Here is a 21,020-nt window from a genome sequence, read left to right as displayed (position 1 = left end):
TGCGTGTAATAGTGGTGTGTGTGTGTGTGCGCGTAATAGTGGTGTGTGTGTGTGTGCGTAATAGTGGTGTGTGTGTGTGCGTAATAGTGGTGGGTGTGTGTGCGTAATAGTGGTGGGTGTGTGTGCGTAATAGTGGTGGGTGTGTGTGCGTAATAGTGGTGGGTGTGTGTGCGTAATAGTGGTGGGTGTGTGTGCGTAATAGTGGTGGGTGTGTGTGCGTAATAGTGGTGTGTGTGCGTAATAGTGGTGTGTGTGCGTAATAGTGGTGGGTGTGTGCGTAATAGTGGTGTCTGTGCGTAATAGTGGTGTCTGTGCGTAATAGTGGTGTCTGTGCGTAATAGTGGTGTGTGTGCGTAATAGTGGTGTGTGTGCGTAATAGTGGTGTGTGTGCGTAATAGTGGTGTGTGTGCGTAATAGTGGTGTGTGTGCGTGCGTAATAGTGGTGTCTGTGTGCGTAATAGTGGTGTGTGTGCGTAATAGTGGTGTGTGTGTGTGCGTAATAGTGGTGTCTGTGTGCGTAATAGTGGTGTCTGTGCGTAATAGTGGTGTGTGTGCGTAATAGTGGTGTCTGTGCGTAATAGTGGTGTGTGTGCGTAATAGTGGTGTGTGTGTGTGCGTAATAGTGGTGTCTGTGTGCGTAATAGTGGTGTGTGTGCGTAATAGTGGTGTGTGTGTGTGCGTAATAGTGGTGTCTGTGTGCGTAATAGTGGTGTCTGTGCGTAATAGTGGTGTGTGTGCGTAATAGTGGTGTCTGTGCGTAATAGTGGTGTGTGTGCGTAATAGTGGTGTGTGTGCGTAATAGTGGTGTGTGTGCGTAATAGTGGTGTCTGTGCGTAATAGTGGTGTGTGTGCGTAATAGTGGTGTGTGTGCGTAATAGTGGTGTGTCTGTGTAATAGTGGTGTGTGTGTGTGCGTAATAGTGGTGTGTCTGTGTGTGCGTAATAGTGGTGTGTCTGTGTGTGCGTAATAGTGGTGTGTGTGTGTGTGTGTGCGTAATAGTGGTGTGTCTGTGTGTGCGTAATAGTGGTGTGTCTGTGTGTGCGTAATAGTGGTGTGTCTGTGTGTGCGTAATAGTGGTGTGTGTGTGTGCGTAATAGTGGTGTGTGTGTGTGCGTAATAGTGGTGTGTGTGTGTGCGTAATAGTGGTGTGTGTGTGTGCGTAATAGTGGTGTGTGTGTGTGTGCGTAATAGTGGTGTGTGTGTGTGTGCGTAATAGTGGTGTGCGTGTGTGTGCGTAATAGTGGTGTGTCTGTGTGTGCGTAATAGTGGTGTGTGTGTGTGTGTGTCTGTGTGTGTGTAATAGTGGTGTGTGTGCGTAATAGTGGTGTGTGTGTGCGTAATAGTGGTGTGTGTGTGTGCGTTATAGTGGTGTGTGTGTGTGCGTTATAGTGGTGTGTGTGTGCGTTATAGTGGTGTGTGTGTGCGTTATAGTGGTGTGTGTGTGCGTTATAGTGGTGTGTGTGTGTGCGTTATAGTGGTGTGTGTGTGTGTGCGTAATAGTGGTGTGTGTGTGCGTTATAGTGGTGTGTGTGTGTGCGTTATAGTGGTGTGTGTGTGTGCGTAATAGTGGTGTGTGTGTGTGCGTAATAGTGGTGTGTGTGTGTGCGTAATAGTGGTGGGTGTGTGTGCGTAATAGTGGTGGGTGTGTGTGCGTAATAGTGGTGGGTGTGTGTGCGTAATAGTGGTGGGTGTGTGCGTAATAGTGGTGTCTGTGTGCGTAATAGTGGTGTCTGTGTGCGTAATAGTGGTGTGTGTGTGTGCGTAATAGTGGTGTGTCTGTGTGTGCGTAATAGTGGTGTGTGTGTGTGTGTGTGTGTGTGCGTAATAGTGGTGTGTGTGTGTGTGTGTGCGTAATAGTGGTGTGTGTGTGTGTGTGTGCGTAATAGTGGTGTGTCTGTGTGTGCGTAATAGTGGTGTGTCTGTGTGTGCGTAATAGTGGTGTGTGTGTGTGTGTGTGTGCGTAATAGTGGTGTGTGTGTGTGTGCGTGTGTGTGTGCGTAATAGTGGTGTGTCTGTGTGTGTCTGTGTGTGTGTAATAGTGGTGTGTGTGTGTGCGTTATAGTGGTGTGTGTGTGTGCGTTATAGTGGTGTGTGTGTGCGTTATAGTGGTGTGTGTGTGCGTTATAGTGGTGTGTGTGTGCGTTATAGTGGTGTGTGTGTGTGCGTTATAGTGGTGTGTGTGTGTGCGCGCGTAATAGTGGTGTGTGTGTGTGTGCGTAATAGTGGTGTGTGTGTGTGTGTGTGTGTGTGCGCGTGTGTGTCTGTGTGTGCGTTATAGTGGTGTGTGTGTGCGTTATAGTGGTGTGTGTGTGCGTTATAGTGGTGTGTGTGTGCGTTATAGTGGTGTGTGTGTGCGTTATAGTGGTGTGTGTGTGTGTGTGCGTAATAGTGGTGTGTGTGTGTGTGCGTAATAGTGGTGTGTGTGTGTGTGTGTGTGCGCGTGTGTGTCTGTGTGTGCGTAATAGTGGTGTGTGTGTGTGTGCGTAATAGTGGTGTGTGTGTGTGTGTGTGTGTGCGCGTGTGTGTCTGTGTGTGCGTAATAGTGGTGTCTGTGTGTGCGTAATAGTGGTGTGTGTGTGTGCGTTATAGTGGTGTGTGTGTAATAGTGGTGTGTGTGTGTGTGCGTAATAGTGGTGTGTCTGTGTGTGCGTAATAGTGGTGTGTGTGTGTGCGTAATAGTGGTGTGTGTGTGTGTGTGTCTGTGTGTGTGTGTAATAGTGGTGTGTGTGTGTGCGCGTGTGTGTGTCTGTGTGTGTGTAATAGTGGTGTCTGTGTGTGTGCGTAATAGTGGTGTGTGTGTGTGCGCGTGTGTGTGTCTGTGTGTGTGTAATAGTGGTGTCTGTGTGTGTGCGTAATAGTGGTGTGTGTGTGTGTGTGTAATAGTGGTGTGTGTGTGTGCGCGTGTGTGTGTCTGTGTGTGTGTAATAGTGGTGTCTGTGTGTGTGTGTAATAGTGGTGTGTGTGTGTGTGTGTAATAGTGGTGTGTGTGTGTGTGTGCGTAATAGTGGTGTGTGTGTGCGCGTGTGTGTGTCTGTGTGTGTGTAATAGTGGTGTCTGTGTGTGTGCGTAATAGTGGTGTGTGTGTGTGCGTAATAGTGGTGTGTGTGTGTGTGTGTCTGTGTGTGTGTGTAATAGTGGTGTGTGTGTGTGCGCGTGTGTGTGTCTGTGTGTGTGTAATAGTGGTGTCTGTGTGTGTGCGTAATAGTGGTGTGTGTGTGTGCGCGTGTGTGTGTCTGTGTGTGTGTAATAGTGGTGTCTGTGTGTGTGCGTAATAGTGGTGTGTGTGTGTGTGTGTAATAGTGGTGTGTGTGTGTGCGCGTGTGTGTGTCTGTGTGTGTGTAATAGTGGTGTCTGTGTGTGTGTGTAATAGTGGTGTGTGTGTGTGTGTGTAATAGTGGTGTGTGTGTGTGTGTGCGTAATAGTGGTGTGTGTGTGCGCGTGTGTGTGTCTGTGTGTGTGTAATAGTGGTGTCTGTGTGTGTGTGTAATAGTGGTGTGTGTGTGTGTGTGTGTAATAGTGGTGTGTGTGTGCGCGTGTGTGTGTCTGTGTGTGTGTAATAGTGGTGTCTGTGTGTGTGCGTAATAGTGGTGTGTGTGTGTGCGTTATAGTGGTGTGTGTGTGTGTGCGTTATAGTGGTGTGTGTGTGCGTTATAGTGGTGTGTGTGTAATAGTGGTGTGTGTGTGTGTGTGCGTTATAGTGGTGTGTGTGTAATAGTGGTGTGTGTGTGTGTGTGCGTAATAGTGGTGTGTGTGTGTGCGTAATAGTGGTGTGTCTGTGTGTGCGTAATAGTGGTGTGTGTGTGTGTGTGTGTGTGTGTGCGTAATAGTGGTGTGTCTGTGTGTGCGTAATAGTGGTGTGTGTGTGTGTGTGTGTGCGTAATAGTGGTGTGTGTGTGTGTGTGTCTGTGTGTGCGTAATAGTGGTGTGTCTGTGTTTGCGTAATAGTGGTGTGTGTGTGTGCGTAATAGTGGTGTGTCTGTGTGTGCGTAATAGTGGTGTGTGTGTGTGTGTGTGTGCGTAATAGTGGTGTGTGTGTGTGTGTCTGTGTGTGCGTAATAGTGGTGTGTCTGTGTGTGCGTAATAGTGGTGTGTCTGTGTGTGCGTAATAGTGGTGTGTCTGTGTGTGTGTGTGTGCGTAATAGTGGTGTGTGTGTGTGTGTGTCTGTGTGTGCGTAATAGTGGTGTGTCTGTGTTTGCGTAATAGTGGTGTGTGTGTGTGCGTAATAGTGGTGTGTGTGTGTGCGTAATAGTGGTGTGTGTGTGCGCGTAATAGTGGTGTGTCTGTGTGTGCGTAATAGTGGTGTGTGTGTGTGTGTGTGTGCGTAATAGTGGTGTGTCTGTGTGTGCGTAATAGTGGTGTGTCTGTGTGTGCGTAATAGTGGTGTGTCTGTGTGTGCGTAATAGTGGTGTGTGTGTGTGCGTAATAGTGGTGTGTGTGTGTGTGTAATAGTGGTGTGTGTGTGTGTGCGTAATAGTGGTGTGTGTGTGTGCGCGTGTGTGTGTGTCTGTGTGTGTGTAATAGTGGTGTCTGTGTGTGTGTAATAGTGGTGTGTGTGTGTGTGTGTGTAATAGTGGTGTGTGTGTGTGCGCGTGTGTGTCTGTGTGTGTGTAATAGTGGTGTCTGTGTGTGTGCGTAATAGTGGTGTGTGTGTGTGCGTTATAGTGGTGTGTGTGTGTGTGCGTTATAGTGGTGTGTGTGTGTGTGTGCGTTATAGTGGTGTGTGTGTAATAGTGGTGTGTGTGCGTGTGTGCGTAATAGTGGTGTGTGTGTGTGTGCGTAATAGTGGTGTGTCTGTGTGTGCGTAATAGTGGTGTGTCTGTGTGTGCGTAATAGTGGTGTGTGTGTGTGTGCGTAATAGTGGTGTGTGTGTGCGTAATAGTGGTGCGCGCGTGCGCGCGATAGTGGTGTGTGCGTAATAGTGGTGCGCGCGTGCGCGCGATAGTGGTGTGTGCGTAATAGTGGTGCGCGCGTGCGCGCGATAGTGGTGTGTGCGTAATAGTGGTGCGCGCGTGCGCGCGATAGTGGTGTGTGCGTAATAGTGGTGCGCGCGTGCGCGCGATAGTGGTGTGTGCGTAATAGTGGTGCGCGCGTGCGCGCGATAGTGGTGTGTGCGTAATAGTGGTGCGCGCGTGCGCGCGATAGTGGTGTGTGCGTAATAGTGGTGCGCGCGTGCGCGCGATAGTGGTGTGTGCGTAATAGTGGTGCGCGCGTGCGCGCGATAGTGGTGTGCGTGTAATAGTGGTGCGTGCGCGCGATAGTGGTGCGTGCGTGCGCGCGATAGTGGTGTGTGCGTAATAGTGGTGCGCGCGTGCGCGCGATAGTGGTGTGCGTGTAATAGTGGTGCGTGCGCGCGATAGTGGTGCGTGCGTGCAATAGTGGTGCGTGCGTGTGCGCGTGATAGTGGTGCGTGCGCATAATAGTGGTGCGTGCGTGCACGTGCGTAACAGTGCTGCGTGCGCGTAATAGTGGTGCGTGCGTGCGATAGTGGTGCGTGCGCGTGATAGTGGTGTGTGCGTGCGTGCGCGTGATGGTGCGTGCGTGCGCGTAATAGTGGTCCGTGCGCGTAATAGTGGTGCGTGCGTGCGCGTAATAGTGGTGCGTGCGATAGTGGTGCGTGCGTGTGATGGTGTGCGCGTAATAGTGGTGCGTGTGATAGTCGTGCATGCGTGTGTGTGATAGTGGTGTGCGCGTAATAGTGGTGCGTGCGTGTGCGTGCGTAATAGTGGTGCGTGCGTGCACGTAATAGTGGTGCGTGCGTGTGCGTGCGTAATAGTGGTGCGTGCGTGCACGTAATAGTGGTGCGTGCGCGTAATAGGCAAGGCAAGTTTATTTATATAGCACATTTCATACACAGAGGCAGTTCAATGTGTTTTAAAGAAGTAAAAGCAAAACACTAAACAATAGAAATACAATTACATAAAATAAATGGGGAAGAAAATTAATAAGAATTAAACAATAGTAGAAATAAAATAATAAAATGAGAAGTTCAATTAAAAAAAACAGCAGAATAAAATAGAATAAAAGTTAAGTAATATTTAAAACATGGAGAGACTGTAAAAGTAAAGAGTTTAAAACATGTAAAGAAGACAATATTAATTATTTAACAGAAAGCATTTGAGAACAGCTTGGTCTTTAGTCTAGATTTGAAGCTGCCAACAGCAGGAGCATTTTAAATGTCCTCTGGCAGTTGGTTCCATAGCTGTACTGCATAGTAGCTAAAAGCTGCTTCACCACACTTTGTTTTAACAACTGGTTTTACCAGTAAATTTTGCTGCTGCGATCTGGTAGATCTGATTGGGTTGGGCCCTGTACCATTTAGAGATTTGTAATAGTGGTGCATGTGCATAATAGTGGTGCGTGTGTAATAGTGGCAGAGCCTAATCTAGGGTGCGTAATACGCAATAATACGCGTTTTTTATCTGTCTGTCGCAAATCCACTTTTTGGGCGCGAGAGTGATATCGCGTATCGATTAATTTTGTCGTGCATTTATAAGTAGAGAGAGCATGTAGTCGCGTTTTACTGAGTCTTGTGCGTATTAATTTGTCAGCACCTGCTAGCAAGCACTGCGGTAAATATAGCGTTGTTTACACACCAATCGGAAAATATCGGAAAGGACCAAAGTATTCCGAATGGTTTATTTAGCGGGTAAAACAGTTTTGTGAACTATTATATCCAATCGTTGGCGTCGTCTTGCAGTGACGTTGACAAACTACCTTCCGCCTTACTTCCGTGTATACGTTCAAGAGAAGCAGCATGTGCGCAGTGTTGCTAGATTGGGTGGTTTTAAGTGCATTTTGGCGGGTTTTGAACATATTTAGGCTGGAAAACGTCAGCAGTATCTGGCAACACTGCATGATGTGCGAGTCAGTGTTTATATAGGCTTAAATTCTGTTATGTTTACAGTGAAGGACTGTGTGCACTTTACATTATTTTTTTACTTAATACAAGAAATTAATGGATGCCAACATTTTTGCCAAAATGGTATTTTATTTTCCATTGTTTAGGCAGCTTCAGCATCATACTGTGAGATTCTGTTCAAATTGCTTTTTTTCTTCTATGAAGCCTGAGCCATTTATTTTATTAGTTTATAATTATTGTTTAATTTAGTCTTCAGGAGAGACTGCCTGCACACAGTACTAGTATTAATAGTTTTTTTTCTTCCATGAAAGCTGAGGCATTTATATTATATTTGAAGGTAACTTCATGTTGTGCTGTGAGGTTCTCTGCACTTTAACTTTTGAACCAACAGGTGCATTTGGATAAGTAAAGCCTATTTTTCTGCATTTTTGTAGTCCTGGTAATCTTACACATTCTACATGATTGCTAGTTTTTTTTTTTTTTTAGTAATTTGTTTAATTTTTCCTGTTGAAAGTTCAATGTAGTATTATGTTAATGATATTCTAAAAGTAAAGATTAATAAAACTGTTCTGTTTATAGATGTACTCTTGAAAATATCTCCCAATGTATTACTTATTTTTCTGTCCCCACTAACTGAAACAAATGAGGGATATTTTTACCCATGTTAATATTTTCTGTCCCCTATTTTCAAATTCCTAGATTAGGGTGTGCGTGCAATAGTGGTGTGTGCAGTGTTTCCCACAGACCAGGTAGCAATTTGTGGTGCCCCACTGTGCCGATGAGAGAATCGTGCGCAGTGGTGGTCGGTGGAGTGGAGTCGGTCATTGGGGTGTATAATGCAAAGTGTTTACAGCGGGCGGTGTTCAAACACACATTATTTTTCTTCAGAGTCACCTGCTGGGACTATTTTAAAGCTACAAGAAGCATTTGAGATTATTCAGTTCAATCTAAATTCTTTTAAGTTCTTTAAGAGAAGACAGCTAAAACAATTTTTCCCAGAACCCTGCCTGGTTTCATTCCTCGACCCAACTTTACATTACAGCGCAGGCCATTAGTTTGCTGGGCTTGATGTTGGTGGAAAACCTGTCTTTTAAATTTATGAAAATTACTCACCAAAATTGAAGTTAAAGTTTAGTTTTTACTAGAGATGCACCGATTGCAATTTTTGGGCCAATTCCGATTTCCGATTTTCCATGGAGTGTGACCTGCTGATACCGATTTTGGCCGATTCCGATTTCATTTTTTCAAACCACTTCACAGCACACACAGACTATTTTCTTTTTATCTTTTCTTTAATAGAACATTCTGCCAGATTTTCAGTAATAAATTTTCAACACCTCAAAGGTTGAAAACAAACAAAAAGACATTGTTCTTTGTAAAATCTTTCTTCATGTTTGGTATTAACATATTAATTCCTGAAATAGGAAATTCACACAAACATTTTTTCTTTTCCCATCCAATATCTGGCACAAAACCAACTTCCCCCTCATATATTATTTGCCTACTGCTATGGAACACACTTTCATAAGCCTATTTAGATCTGAAAACTTCTGCCTTATAGAGCAACCCATTTCTTCATTCAGTATCAAAATACAAAAATAATTTCCAGTCATACTTATACCATAGCCATTCTATCATCTTTGTCAAATGTGTATTTGTAGAGTAATTTCCAATGGAATCAAGTGCAACCAAGGCTGTAAAACTAACAAAAAGACATTTTTTTCTTTCTCTCTTTGTACAAATCTAACTAGATGTTTGGTAATAGGCTAACGTATTAATTCCTGTAATGGGAAATTCACACAACCACAAACATTTTCTTCTTTTCACATCCAATATCTGGCACAAAAAAAAAAATCACTATATGTGGATATCCAAATATAGTGAATTTTTTGTTGTTGTTAACGGCGCACGCCGGAGCTCGTTAGGCGCGCAGGACTGACACTGTTCTGCACAAGCACAAAACAATCGCACTAGAAAGCATGTTCAAGCTGCCAGTGGAGCTGCAGTCTTTTTACTTGTGAATTACGAGTATTTCCACTTTCATCTCTATGTGATACACAAGTTTTGATTGGCAGAAAATCAGCATATTTTAATTTTGCCCGTCCGGTCGCCAGTCATGGCCGATCACGTGAAAATCGGCCGATTCCGATCAGCAGCCGGTCAATCGGTGCATCTCTGGTTTTGACCTTAGTTTTTTGCCTTTTTGGTGGCAATCTTTCAATCATTCTTTAGTTGACATTCAAGGAATACATTTCAAAAAACAAGCTGGAGGTTTTTATTTTAAATATTGAACTCAACACTTACCTCAACCAATACTAAAATGAAATAAATAGTATAATGTAACAAAATAATAATAAAATAAAATATCATAATTAGATATAAGAAACCACTTAAGGTAACACCAAGGAAACTAACAGTAATGAAAAAGCATTATCCTAATTGGTGCAAAGCCTGCATGCCCTATCAGAACATTTAATTCTGTGTGGCTTCCTGAAAAAAACCCTCCAGTGCCCTATCGTAAGGGAAGTGATTGCTGAAGCGGGATAAACGGGATAATGCAATAAGGCCGGTTCCTCGCGTCAAGCTGCTGCTGTCTGCATCAGAATCGGTTTATAGCCTGACTCAGGGATGTCCGTTTCCTGTAAGCCAAGAAGGCTATGATAAAGCTCATCACGAGCACGACGTAGGCTACCTTTTAAAATAAGGGGTCGGAAGGCGAATCGGGAAGGCTGCGTTATTTTTAATTAGCCTAACAGGCCGACTTGCAGTCCGGGTATATGCGCACCGGCAGGCCTGTGTACACGCCTCTCTCTCTCTCTGTGTGCGCACGCGTGAATGAGAAGAAAGAGCACTATGGATGAACGGAACGACACGCAATGGAATTTTTTTTTTTTCAAAATCGCAAATTTGATTGTGTGGCGATAGGAATCCATTGTGTGGTGCTGCGCAACACAACGGCCTATGTATGGGAAACACTGTGTGTGCACGTGCGTGTGTCTAATAGTAGCGTGTGTGTGTGTGTGTGTGTGTGTGTGTGTGCGCATAATAGGTGTGTGTGTAATAGTGGTGTGTGTGTGTGTGATAGTGGTGTCTGTGTGTAATAGTGGTGTGTGTAATAGTGTGCGCGTGTAATAGTGGTGCGTGTCTGTGTAATAGTTGTGTGTGTGTGTAAGAGTGGTGTGTGTAATGGTGCGTGTGTGTAATAGTGGTGTCTGTGTGTGTAATAGTGTGTGTGCGTGTAATGGTGCGTGTGTGTGCTTAATAGTGCTGTGTGTGTGTGTGTAATAGTGGTGTCTGTGTGTGTAATAGTGTGTGTGCGTGTAATGGTGCGTGTGTGTGCTTAATAGTGCTGTGTGTGTGTGTGTAATAGTGGTGTGTGCGCGCGTGCGTAATAGTGGTGTGTGTGTGTGTAATAGTGGTGTCTGTGTGTGTGTAATAGTGGTGTCTGTGTGTAGTGGTGTCTGTGTGTAATGGTGGTGTGTGTGTAATAGTGGTGTGCGTAATAGTGGTGTCTGTGTGCGTAATAGTGTGTGTGTGTAATAGTGGTGTCTGTGTGTGTGCAATAGTGGTGTCTGTGTGTGTAATAGTGTGTGTGCGTAATAGTGGCGTCTCTGTGCGTAATAGTGGCGTCTCTGTGCGTAATAGTGTGTGTGCGTAATAGTGGCGTCTCTGTGCGTAATAGTGTGTGCGCGTAATAGTGGCGTCTGTGTGCGTAATAGTCTGTGTGCGTAATAGTGGCGTCTGTGTGCGTAATAGTCTGTGTGCGTAATAGTGGTGTCTGTGTGTGTGCAATAGTGGTGTCTGTGTGCGTAATAGTGGTGTCTGTGTGTGTGTGTGCAATAGTGGTGTCTGTGTGTGTGCAATAGTGGTGTCTGTGTGCGTAATAGTGGTGTCTGTGTGTGTGTGTGCAATAGTGGTGTCTGTGTGTGTGCAATAGTGGTGTCTGTGTGCGTAATAGTGGTGTCTGTGTGTGTGTGTGCAATAGTGGTGTCTGTGTGTGTGCAATAGTGGTGTCTGTGTGCGTAATAGTGGTGTCTGTGTGTGTGTGTGCAATAGTGGTGTCTGTGTGTGTGCTAGTGGCGTCTGTGTGCGTAATAGTGGCGTGTGTGTGTGTGTGTGTGTGTAATAGTGTGCGCGCGTAATAGTGGTGTGTGTGTGTAATAGTGGTGTCTGTGTGTGTAATAGTGTGCGCGCGTAATAGTGGTGTGTGTGTGTAATAGTGGTGTCTGTAATGGTGCGTGTGTGTAATAGTTGTGTGTGTGTCTGTGTAATAGTTGTGTGTCTGTGTGTAATAGTTGTGTGTGTGTCTGTGTAATAGTTGTGTGTCTGTGTAATAGTTGTGTGTCTGTGTGTAATAGTTGTGTGTCTGTGTGTAATAGTTGTGTCTGTGTGTAATAGTTGTGTGTGTCTGTGTGTAATAGTTGTCTGTGTGTAATAGTTGTCTGTGTGTAATAGTTGTGTGTCTGTGTGTAATAGTTGTGTGTAATAGTTGTGTGTCTGTGTGTAATAGTTGTGTGTGTGTAATAGTTGTGTGTCTGTGTGTAATAGTTGTGTGTCTGTGTGTGTAATAGTTGTCTGTGTGTGTAATAGTTGTGTCTGTGTGTGTAATAGTTGTGTGTCTGTGTGTGTAATAGTTGTGTGTCTGTGTGTGTAATAGTTGTGTGTCTGTGTGTAATAGTTGTGTGTGTCTGTGTGTGTAATAGTTGTGTGCGCTTAATAGTGGTGTCTGTGTGTAATAGTGTGTGTGCATAATAGTGTGTGCGTGCGTGTAATAGTGTGTGTGCGCGTAATAGTGGTGCGCACGCGTGTAATAGTGCATGTGCGCGTAATAGTGGTGTCTGTGTAATAGTGGTGTGTGTAATGGTGCGTGTGCGCGCGCGCGTAATAGTGGTGTGCGTAATGGTGTGCGCGCATAATAGTGGTGCGTGTCTGTAATAGTTGTGTGTCTGTGTGCGTGATAGTGGTGTGTGTGTAATAGTGGTGTGTGCGTAATAGTGGTGCGTGTGTGTAATAGTTGTGTGTCTGTGTGCGTGATAGTGGTGTGTGCATAATAGTGGTGTGTGCGTAATAGTGGTGCGTGTGTGTAACAGTGGTGTCTGTGTGTTTAGTAGTGTGTGTGCGTAATAGTGTGTGCGCGTAATAGTGGTGCGTGTGCGTAATGGCGTGTGCGTAACAGTGGTGTGCGTGTGTGTAATAGTGCGTGTGTGTAATAGTGGTGTCTGTGTGTTTAGTAGTGTGTGTGCGTAATAGTGTGTGTGTCTGTGTGTAATAGTGGTGTCTGTGTGTAATGGTGCGTGTGTGTAATAGTGGCGTGTGTGTAATAGTGGTGTGCGTAATGGTGTGTGTGCGTGCGTAATAGTGGTGTGTGTGTGTGTGTGATAGTTGTGTGTCTGTGTGCGTGATAGCGGTGTGTGTGTGAGATAGTGGTGTGCGTGTGTGTAATAGTGGTGTGTGTGCGTGCGTAATGGTGTGTGCGTAACAGTGGTGTGCGTGTGTGTAATAGTGGTGTGTGTGTGTAATAGTGCATGTGTGTAATAGTGGTGTCTGTGTGTTTAGTAGTGTGTGTGCGTAATAGTGTGTGTGTGTGTAATAGTGGTGTCTGTGTGTAATGGTGCGTGTGTGTAATAGTGGTGTGTGCGTAATAGTGGTGTGTGTGTGTGTGATAGTTGTGTGTCTGTGTGCGTGATAGCGGTGTGTGTGTGATAGTGGTGTGCGTGTGTGTAATAGTGGTGTGTGTGCGTGCGTAATGGTGTGTGCGTAACAGTGGTGTGCGTGTGTGTAATAGTGGTGTGTGTGTGTAATAGTGCATGTGTGTAATAGTGGTGTCTGTGTGTTTAGTAGTGTGTGTGCGTAATAGTGTGTGTGTGTAATAGTGGTGTCTGTGTGTAATGGTGCGTGTGTGTAATAGTGGTGTGTGCGTAATGGTGTGTGTGTGTGATAGTTGTGTGTCTGTGTGCGTGATAGCGGTGTGTGTGTGATAGTGGTGTGCGTGTGTGTAATAGTGGTGTGTGTGTGCGCGTAATAGTGGTGCGTGTGTAATAGTGGTGTGCGCGTTATAGTGGTGTAATATTGGTGTGTGTGTGTGTGTGCGTGCGTGCGTGCGCGTAATAGCGGTGTGTCTGTGTGTTTGTAATAGTGGTGTGTGTAATGGTGCGTGTGCGTAATAGTAGTGTAATAGTGGTGTGTGTAATAGTGGTGCATCTGTGCGCGTAATAGTGGTGTCTGTGTGTGATAGTTGTGTGTGTGTGTAATGTTGTGCTTGTAATAGTGGTGTGTTTAATAGTGCTGTGTGCGTAATGGTGTGTGTGTGCGTAATAGTGGTGTCTGTGTGTTATAGTGGTGTGTGTGTAATGGTGCATGTGCGTAATGGTGTGTGCGCGTGTGTAATAGTGGTGTTTGTGTGTTTAGTAGTGTGTGTGCGTAATAGTGCGTGTGTGTGTGTGTAATATTGGTGTCTGTGTGCACGCAATAGTGGTGTGTGTAATGGTGCGTGTAATAGTGGTGTGTGTGTGTGTGTGCATAATAGTGGTGCGTGTGTGTAATAGTGGTGTGTATGTAATAGTGGTGTGTGTGTAATAGTGGTGAGTGGGTAATAGTGGTGTAATAGTGGTGCGTGTGTGTAATAGTGGTGCGTCTGTGCGCGTAATAGTGGTGTCTGTGTGTGTGTAATAGTGGTGCATGTGCATAATACTGGTGCGTGTGTGTAATGGGGCGTGCAGGGGCTTCAAAGTTTGGGAGAATAGCAGGGTACAAATAATTTACAGCAGGGTGCAAAATGGTAAAATATCTGCCAGCGGCAGACATAATGCACGCAAAGCGTGCAGGGATATATATATATATATATATATATATATATATATATATATATATGAGAGAGAGAGATGCAAGTACGAATTTTTCATGGGGCGGGATGGTTTGGAACAGGTCATCTAAAATTGGGATAACATTTACCCGGGACGGGTATTTGAGGCAGGTCGTCTAGCTTAAGCTTGATTAGCGTTGTTACGCACGCCAGTGTTTCCCACAGAAATTTTGGAGACTATGGGGGCAGCCCATGGGGGAGGCGCGGGGGTTGTTTAAAATTGAGTGATATGTTAAATATTAAGTTATTACTGAAAAACTATTGATTAAAAAAAACAAAGACACTGAGAAATGGTCCTATAAACAACTTTACCAATATAAAAGATTACCAGGACTACAAAAATGCAGAAAAATAGGCTTTATTTATCCAAATGCACCTGTTGGTTCAAAAGTTAAAGCGCAGAGAACCTCACAGCACAACATGAAGTTACCTTCAAATATAATATAAATGCCTCAGCTTTCATGGAAGAAAAAAAACTATTAATACTAGTCCTGTGTGCAGGCAGTCTCTCCTGAAGACTAAATTAAACAATAATTATAAACTAATAAAATAAATGGCTCAGGCTTCATAGAAGAAAAAAAGCAATTTGAACAGAATCTCACAGTATGATGCTGAAGCTGCCTAAACAATGGAAAATAAAATACCATTTTGGCAAAAATGTTGGCATCCATTAATTTCTTGTATTAAGTAAAAAAAAATATGTTGCCAGATACTGCTGACGTTTTACAGCCCAAAATATGTTCAAAACCCGCCAAACTGCACTTAAAACTAATCTGGCAACACAAGGCAGTAATGGCTGCACTCTTGTCGAGGATGTAAACAAAGTTGACGCGGCAACGGACATACATGACATAGTGGATGTAATTTACGTTCACAACTTTTTTTGCCGTCAAATATTTAATATTAAATTTTGTGACTCGACTGACAATAGCCGGCGGCATAACAAGCCACAGCCAGCGATTTGCCGCCGGTGACCGGCTACTTTTGAGACCGCTGGGTGTGTGCGCGCGCGTGTAATAGTGGTGTGTGTTATAGTGGTGTGTGTGTGCGCGCGTAATAGTGGTGTGTGTAATGGTGTGTGTGCGCGCGCGCATGTAATAGTGGTGTAATAGTTGTGTGTGTAATAGTGTGTGTGTAATAGTGATGTGTGTGTGCACGTAATAGCGGTGTCTGTGTAATAGTGGTGTGTGTGTGTGTGTGTGTCAGTCATGGTGCGTGTGTGCATAATAGTGGTGTCTGTGTGTGTGTAATGGTGCGTGTGTGCAATAGTGGTGTGTGTAATAGTGGTGTCTGTGTGTGCGTAATGGTGCGCGTGTGTGTGTATAATAGTGGTGTGTGCGTGTAATGGTGTGTGTGTGCACGTAATAGCGGTGTCTGTAATAGTGGTGTGTGTGTGTGTGTGTCATGGTGCGTGTGTGCATAATAGTGGTGTCTGTGTGTGTGTAATGGTGCGTGTGTGCAATAGTGGTGTGTGTGCGCGTGTGTAATGGTGTGTGCGCGTAATAGCGCGTGTAATAGTGGGGTGTGTGTGTGTGCGCGCGCGTAATGGTGGTGTCTGTGTGTGTAATGGTGAGTGTGTGTAATAGTGGCGTGTGTGCGCGTGTGTGTAATGGTGTGTGTAATAGTGGTGGGTGTGTGCGCGTAATGGTGGTGTCTGTGTGTGTAATGGTGAGTGTGTGTAATAGTGGCGTGTGCGCGCGTGTAATAGGTGTGTGTGTGTGTAATAGCGGTGTGTGTGTAATGGTGTGTGTAATAGTGGTGGGTGTGTGTGTGCACGTAATGGTGGTGTCTGTGTGTGTAATGGTGAGTGTGTGTGTGTGCGTAGTAATGGTGCGTGTGTGTAATTGTGTGCGCGCGCGCAATGGTGCGTAATAGTGGTGTGTGTAATAGTGTGTGTAATAGTGTGTGTGTGTGTGTGTGTAATAGTGGTATGCGTAATGGTGCGTGTAATAGTGGTGTAATTGTTGTGTGTGTGCGTAATAGTGGTGTCTGTGTGTGCGTAATGGTGCGTGTGCGTGTAATAATGGTGCGTGTGCGTGTAATAGTGGTGCGTGTGCGTATTAGTGGTGTCTGTGTGCGTAATGGTGCATGTAATAGTGGTGTGCGTGTAATAGTGGTGTGCGTGTGCATAATAGTGGTGTCTGTGTGCGCGTAATGGTGCGTGTGCGTGTAATAGTGGTGTGTGTGTGTGTGTGTATAATAGTGGTGTCTGTGTGTGCGTAATGGTGCGTGTAATAGTGTGTGTGTGTGCATAATAGTGGTGTCTGTGTGCGTGTGTGTAATATGTGTGTGGTATGTTTGTTTGTGTGTGTGTGCGTGCGTAATAGTGGTGTCTGTGTGCGTAATGGTATGTGTGTGCGCGCGCACGTGCGTAATAGTGGTGTGTGTGTGTGTAATGGTGCGTGTAATAGCGGTGTGTGCGTGGGTGTAATAGGTGTGTGTGTGTGTGTGTAAGTAATAGTGGTGTGTGTGCGTAATAGTGGTGTGTGTAATAGTGGTGTGTGTGTAATAGGTGTGTGTGTGTGTGTAATAGTGGTATGCGTAATGGTGCGTGTAATAGTGGTGTGTGTGTGCGCGTGCGTAATGGTGTGTGTGTGTGTAATAGTGGTATGCGTAATGGTGCGTGTAATAGTGGTGTAATTGTTGTGTGTGTGTAATGGTGCGTGTGTGTGCGTAATAGTGGTGTGTGTGTGCGTGCGTAATGGTGCGTGTAATAGTGGTGTCTGTGTGCGTGTAATAGTGGTATGTTTGTGTGTGCGCGCGCGTGCGTAATAGTGGTGCGTGTGTGTAATGGTGCGTGTAATAGTGGTGTGTGTGCGTGGGTGTAATAGTGGTGTGTGTAATAGGTGTGTGTGCGCGCGTAATAGTGTGTGTGTGTGTGTAATAGTGGTATGCGTAATGGTGCGTGTAATAGTGGTGTAATTGTGTGTGTGTGTGTGTGTGTAATGGTGCGTGTGTGTGCGTAATAGTGGTGTCTGTGTGTGCGTGTAATAGTGTGTGTGTGTGTAATAGTGGTATGTTTGTGTTTGTGTGTGCGTAATAGTGGTGTCTGTGTGCGTAATGGTGTGTGCGCGCGCGTGCGTAATAGTGGTGTCTGTGTGCGTAATGGTGTGTGTGTGTAATAGTGGTGTCTGTGTGTGTGTAATGGTGGGTGTAATAGGTGTGTGTGTGTAAGTAATAGTGGTGTGTGTGTGCGTAATAGTGGTGTGTGTAATGGTGCGTGTAATAGTGGTGTGTGTGTAATAGTGGTGTGTGTGTTTGTGGTGTAATAGTTGTGTGTGTTTGTGTGTGTAATAGTGGTGTAATAGGTGTGTGTGTGTGTAATAGTGGTGTGTGTGTGCAATAGAGGTGTGTGCGCGTAATAGTGGTGTGCGTGTGTGTAAAAGTGGTTTATTACACTATTACTATTAACACACATGCGCACCACTATTACACACACACACACAGATTTACGCACCTCTTACTGTGTATTTACTCTCATTTGTTGTTTTCACGTGTCGTAACTTTTTTTTTTTTTATTTGTGTTTCAGATGGTGGGAATTTTCCTCGCTCGGAATCTGATCAGTGACATTGAGAAAGTGAAATACAATTATTAACAAATGCAAACTTTTGAAAATCGAGACCCCACCTTCCCTATGTTTTTTCATGTATTTCTCCCTGTTACTTTCACTGTGCGTTTGTGTGAGTGGGGGAGCAAGATTTGTATTTGTTGATGTACGTTGGATGTGAATTTGTCTCTGCAGTGCCTTTGATATTGAGTATGTTTCATACTCACGGTGTAATGACTAACTGTAATTTCACATTCTCAGGTCTGAAATTTGCATTCTTTTAAAATTCCAGTTTTATATTTTTGTGATGCTGCAGATAAATGTGAATATTTGTGATGCTGAATCTGATTGACCAATCAGTGCATGGATCCTAGAGACAAATGCAGTTATTTGAAGGCGAATGTCATTGGTGGATTTTGTTGCCCTCCTGGTGCAGAGCACACGTCTTCATGTTGTGTTCATGTCAACATTCTGTATTCTTTGTGCATATTATTCCAAATTTGAGTCACATCTTATGGAAAAACTTGGCTGTAACACTGCCACTGAAGCAACCTTCAAAAGTTTGTACACAAGAATTAAAATATACTTATGTTCCTAGTGGGGGAGGCTTTGTCAGTTAGGAGGCTTTTTATTCATTTTTTTATGCATTATAATAATTGTATAATCATGTGAAATAGTTTGATCATTTTAAAATGAATTTCAGAATGAAATTCTAAAATCTTAGAACCAACAAACATTTTTAATTCAGACACAGACACATGCATGTATGTTTTATATAACACACACACAATAACAGGCTAAAGTTTGTGTACTTCTACTCTACTCATTCATAGGTTTTTCTGTATTTTGACTTTTCTACATTGTACAACAATACTGAAGATAGTGGAACTATGGAATATATACAAACCTATGTGGTAAACAAAAAACTGATGCATGTTAAGCATGTATATTTTAATACTGGGCACTTTGAAGAAACTAAAGTGTGTGTGTGTATAAAATGTTTATTTTAGTTTCTCCAAAGTGTCCAGTGTTTACCTTGACAGTTTTGCACACTATTGGCATTATCTTAACCAGCTTCACGACGTAGTCATCTGGAATGTTTTTCAATTAACAGATGAGCCTCATCTAAAGTTAATTAGTGGAATTTCTTGCCTTTTTAATGCATTTGAGCTCAAACAGTAAATAGCCCTATTCTCCAACTGTAGTAATCCATATTATGTTTAGAACTGAACAACAAGGTAAAGAGAAATGATAGTAAAAATTTAAAGTTTGATAGAAAAAAGAAAGAAAAACCATTGAATTAGGTGTGTCCAGACTTTTGACTAGTACTGTGTGTGTGCATGTATATAAAATGTGCATTTGTATACATACATGCATGTTTATATCTTGTGTTTGGGAGTGTTTGACACTGTCTGTTTATATAACTTTTAATAGTCTATATACAATGATTTAGGACTAATAATTAGTTTTCACCTGAATCTGGAAAGGTTGTGTTAATATTGGAGGATAATATTTGATTAAAATGTTATGTTTTACCATTATTTTTTTTTTTTTTGCTGAGTGACTTTTTTGCTTTAAACTTTCTCCTGTATTCTGTTCTTCCTGTTTTAAACTTGTGATGCCTTTTATTGGAGTCTGAGGCCCTGAAAGGGGGGTGTGTGAGAGAGACTTTAGTACAGAAACATTAACACTGAACTATTATGCCTAAACTTTTCATCCAAAGGAATCTTAGAATATACTTTCTTAACCCTTTCATTGAATGCACTATTTTAACTCTGTGCCATTATGAAATGTTTATTGTAGTGTTAACTAAAGAATTATAAATTTATATTTTTTTGTACTGTTTCTTTCTTATTACTGTTTCAATTGTAGATTTCTAAGGCTATTTTTAAAACTTGTCTAAATTTTTGGACTATAATATTTTATACATTAATAAAAAGCTGCAGTTTTGCTTTTGTGTCATTTTATTGCCAGTTTGTTGTGGGAATGAGTTTTTATATATATTAGTGCTGTCAAAGTTAACGCGATTAAAAAAAATAGTGCCATTAACGCAAATTCTAATTTGGCCCTGCGAGTCACCCGTAGTTCCTGCTGAGGCTTGTCACGCGCTGCGTTTAACTGTACCAACAGGTTTACCGTCCAAACGAGTTCACATGGGATTACCTTTCACAGGTGAGACTGGAAAAACACTTTTCCTTCAGTCTTCAGTTTCCCAGCTCATCTCCACCGGGGAGGTGTAGAGTTATAAGCAGTGAGCATTAGATAATACAGTGCCACACTATGATTAATGTTTTTGAACGTATGATGAATGTTTTTATTTTTGTTTTTTTCTTCTTTTATGGCAAATACTTCTCTTCAAAAGAAACTAATGAAGAGTAAAATAAAACATTTTTTTATTTTCACAGTGATATGCACTTTATTTTTCATCCCTTGGTTTTCTCATCTAATATGGATGTCAGTGGCTGTGACAAGACGTGTTATGCTCTGCAATAAAAAAAAAAAAATTGGTGCAAGCCCATTCACTTTATGCTGATAAGAGAATTACAATAGTTTTTCATGTGACAAAAATGTGCGATTAAATTGCGATTAATCGCGAGTTAACTATGACAGTCGCGACATTAATCGCGATTAAATATTTTAATCGCTTGACAGCACTTATATATATATATATATATATATATATATATATATATATATAAAAACTCAATGTCGCTAATCCTGTACAGGATAAAAGTGGCTACGGATGGATGGATAGGATTATATTAACTATGCATATTATGACTATATAATGAGGTTGAATTATTGAAGTAATCTGTCATGAACTCTCCCTCATGCTGTGTGCCACGTGAAGCTAAGCACCTGCTTCCTGGACTGTACTGCAGATCCGTCTGCAAATCGCACGCAGCTGTTTTACGTTCGGAGCAGGTACATCAGGACTCCTCACGCACGGTTTGTTTGTTAACAACTTGTGCCAGACTCTACCTAGTGTTTGGAGTTTGTTCTGGTTTTGCTCGTGCCTTGTTTCTTGCTCTTTTTGGATTTTTCTGAAAGTGTTTTGTTGATCACTGGAACCTTGTCTGATTTACATTTTTGTCTCAAGTTTTGGATTTGTCTGGATGTGTCTTGATATTGTAAATAAACCATTTTCCTGCATGTGCATCCTGCTGCCCTCTTCTGTTTGTGACCTCAGGATTGAGCTCAGGATCAGCCCAGGGGTTCTGAAAGAAAGAGACCGCCAACTGCCTTTTTTTCTTTCTAATTTGAGTGATGAATTAGGGTCCAGCCCACCTCAGCAATAACAAACCCACCATGCAAAATAGGACAACGAGCCTGAATTGGTCAACAGCAGGCAGTGACATTGAAAAGCAGCTGGTGATTTTTTTTTTTTTTTTTTTTTTAAATCTTACAAGTAATTGTGCATTGAGTGCTATGCATTGTGAGGCCTTGGTCAGAAATCCGAAATATGCCAACCAAGTGAAGCTAAATGGTATCAATGCGCCTTGGCCAGGGAGAGCTTGTTGTAATTGCTTCGTCTGAAGTATCGACACAATTTAGCAGGGAATTAATCTCAAACTCAGTCAACAGTAAAGTCAATGCTCACCCTTTAAGGTTTCTCCCTGATAAAAATTTTCAAAGTTGTTCAGATGGTGATGTTAACATGCTGCTGTAATTATCACTTTACAAGATTGACCCAAAAAATTGTAGTCAGGATTTCTGACCACTTTGTGGAGTTGTGCTTTCCATATGTAC

At 43.1% G+C, this 21,020-nt stretch overlaps 1 protein-coding gene across 4 annotated transcripts in view; it reads left to right on the top strand.

Moving 5' to 3' along the window:
• The window catches only part of tspan14 (tetraspanin 14), a 51,234-nt gene extending 30,805 nt beyond the window's left edge, over nt 1-20,429 (top strand). For all 4 annotated transcript variants that reach the window (XM_060925047.1, XM_060925046.1, XM_060925048.1 and 1 more), the window contains exon 10: nt 17,253-20,429. In XM_060925047.1, the coding sequence (XP_060781030.1) occupies nt 17,253-17,318 (66 nt within the window). In that variant the 3' untranslated portion in view covers nt 17,319-20,429. The remainder of the gene's footprint in view (nt 1-17,252) is intronic.
• Nucleotides 20,430-21,020: the final 591 nt, after the last annotated feature.

The sequence above is a fragment of the Neoarius graeffei genome, chromosome 7, assembly GCF_027579695.1.
Source record: "Neoarius graeffei isolate fNeoGra1 chromosome 7, fNeoGra1.pri, whole genome shotgun sequence".
NCBI classification, from domain to species: Eukaryota; Metazoa; Chordata; class Actinopteri; order Siluriformes; family Ariidae; genus Neoarius; species Neoarius graeffei.
The sequence above is the reverse complement of the archived record's forward strand: the minus strand, read 5'-3'. Positions and strand labels throughout refer to the sequence as shown.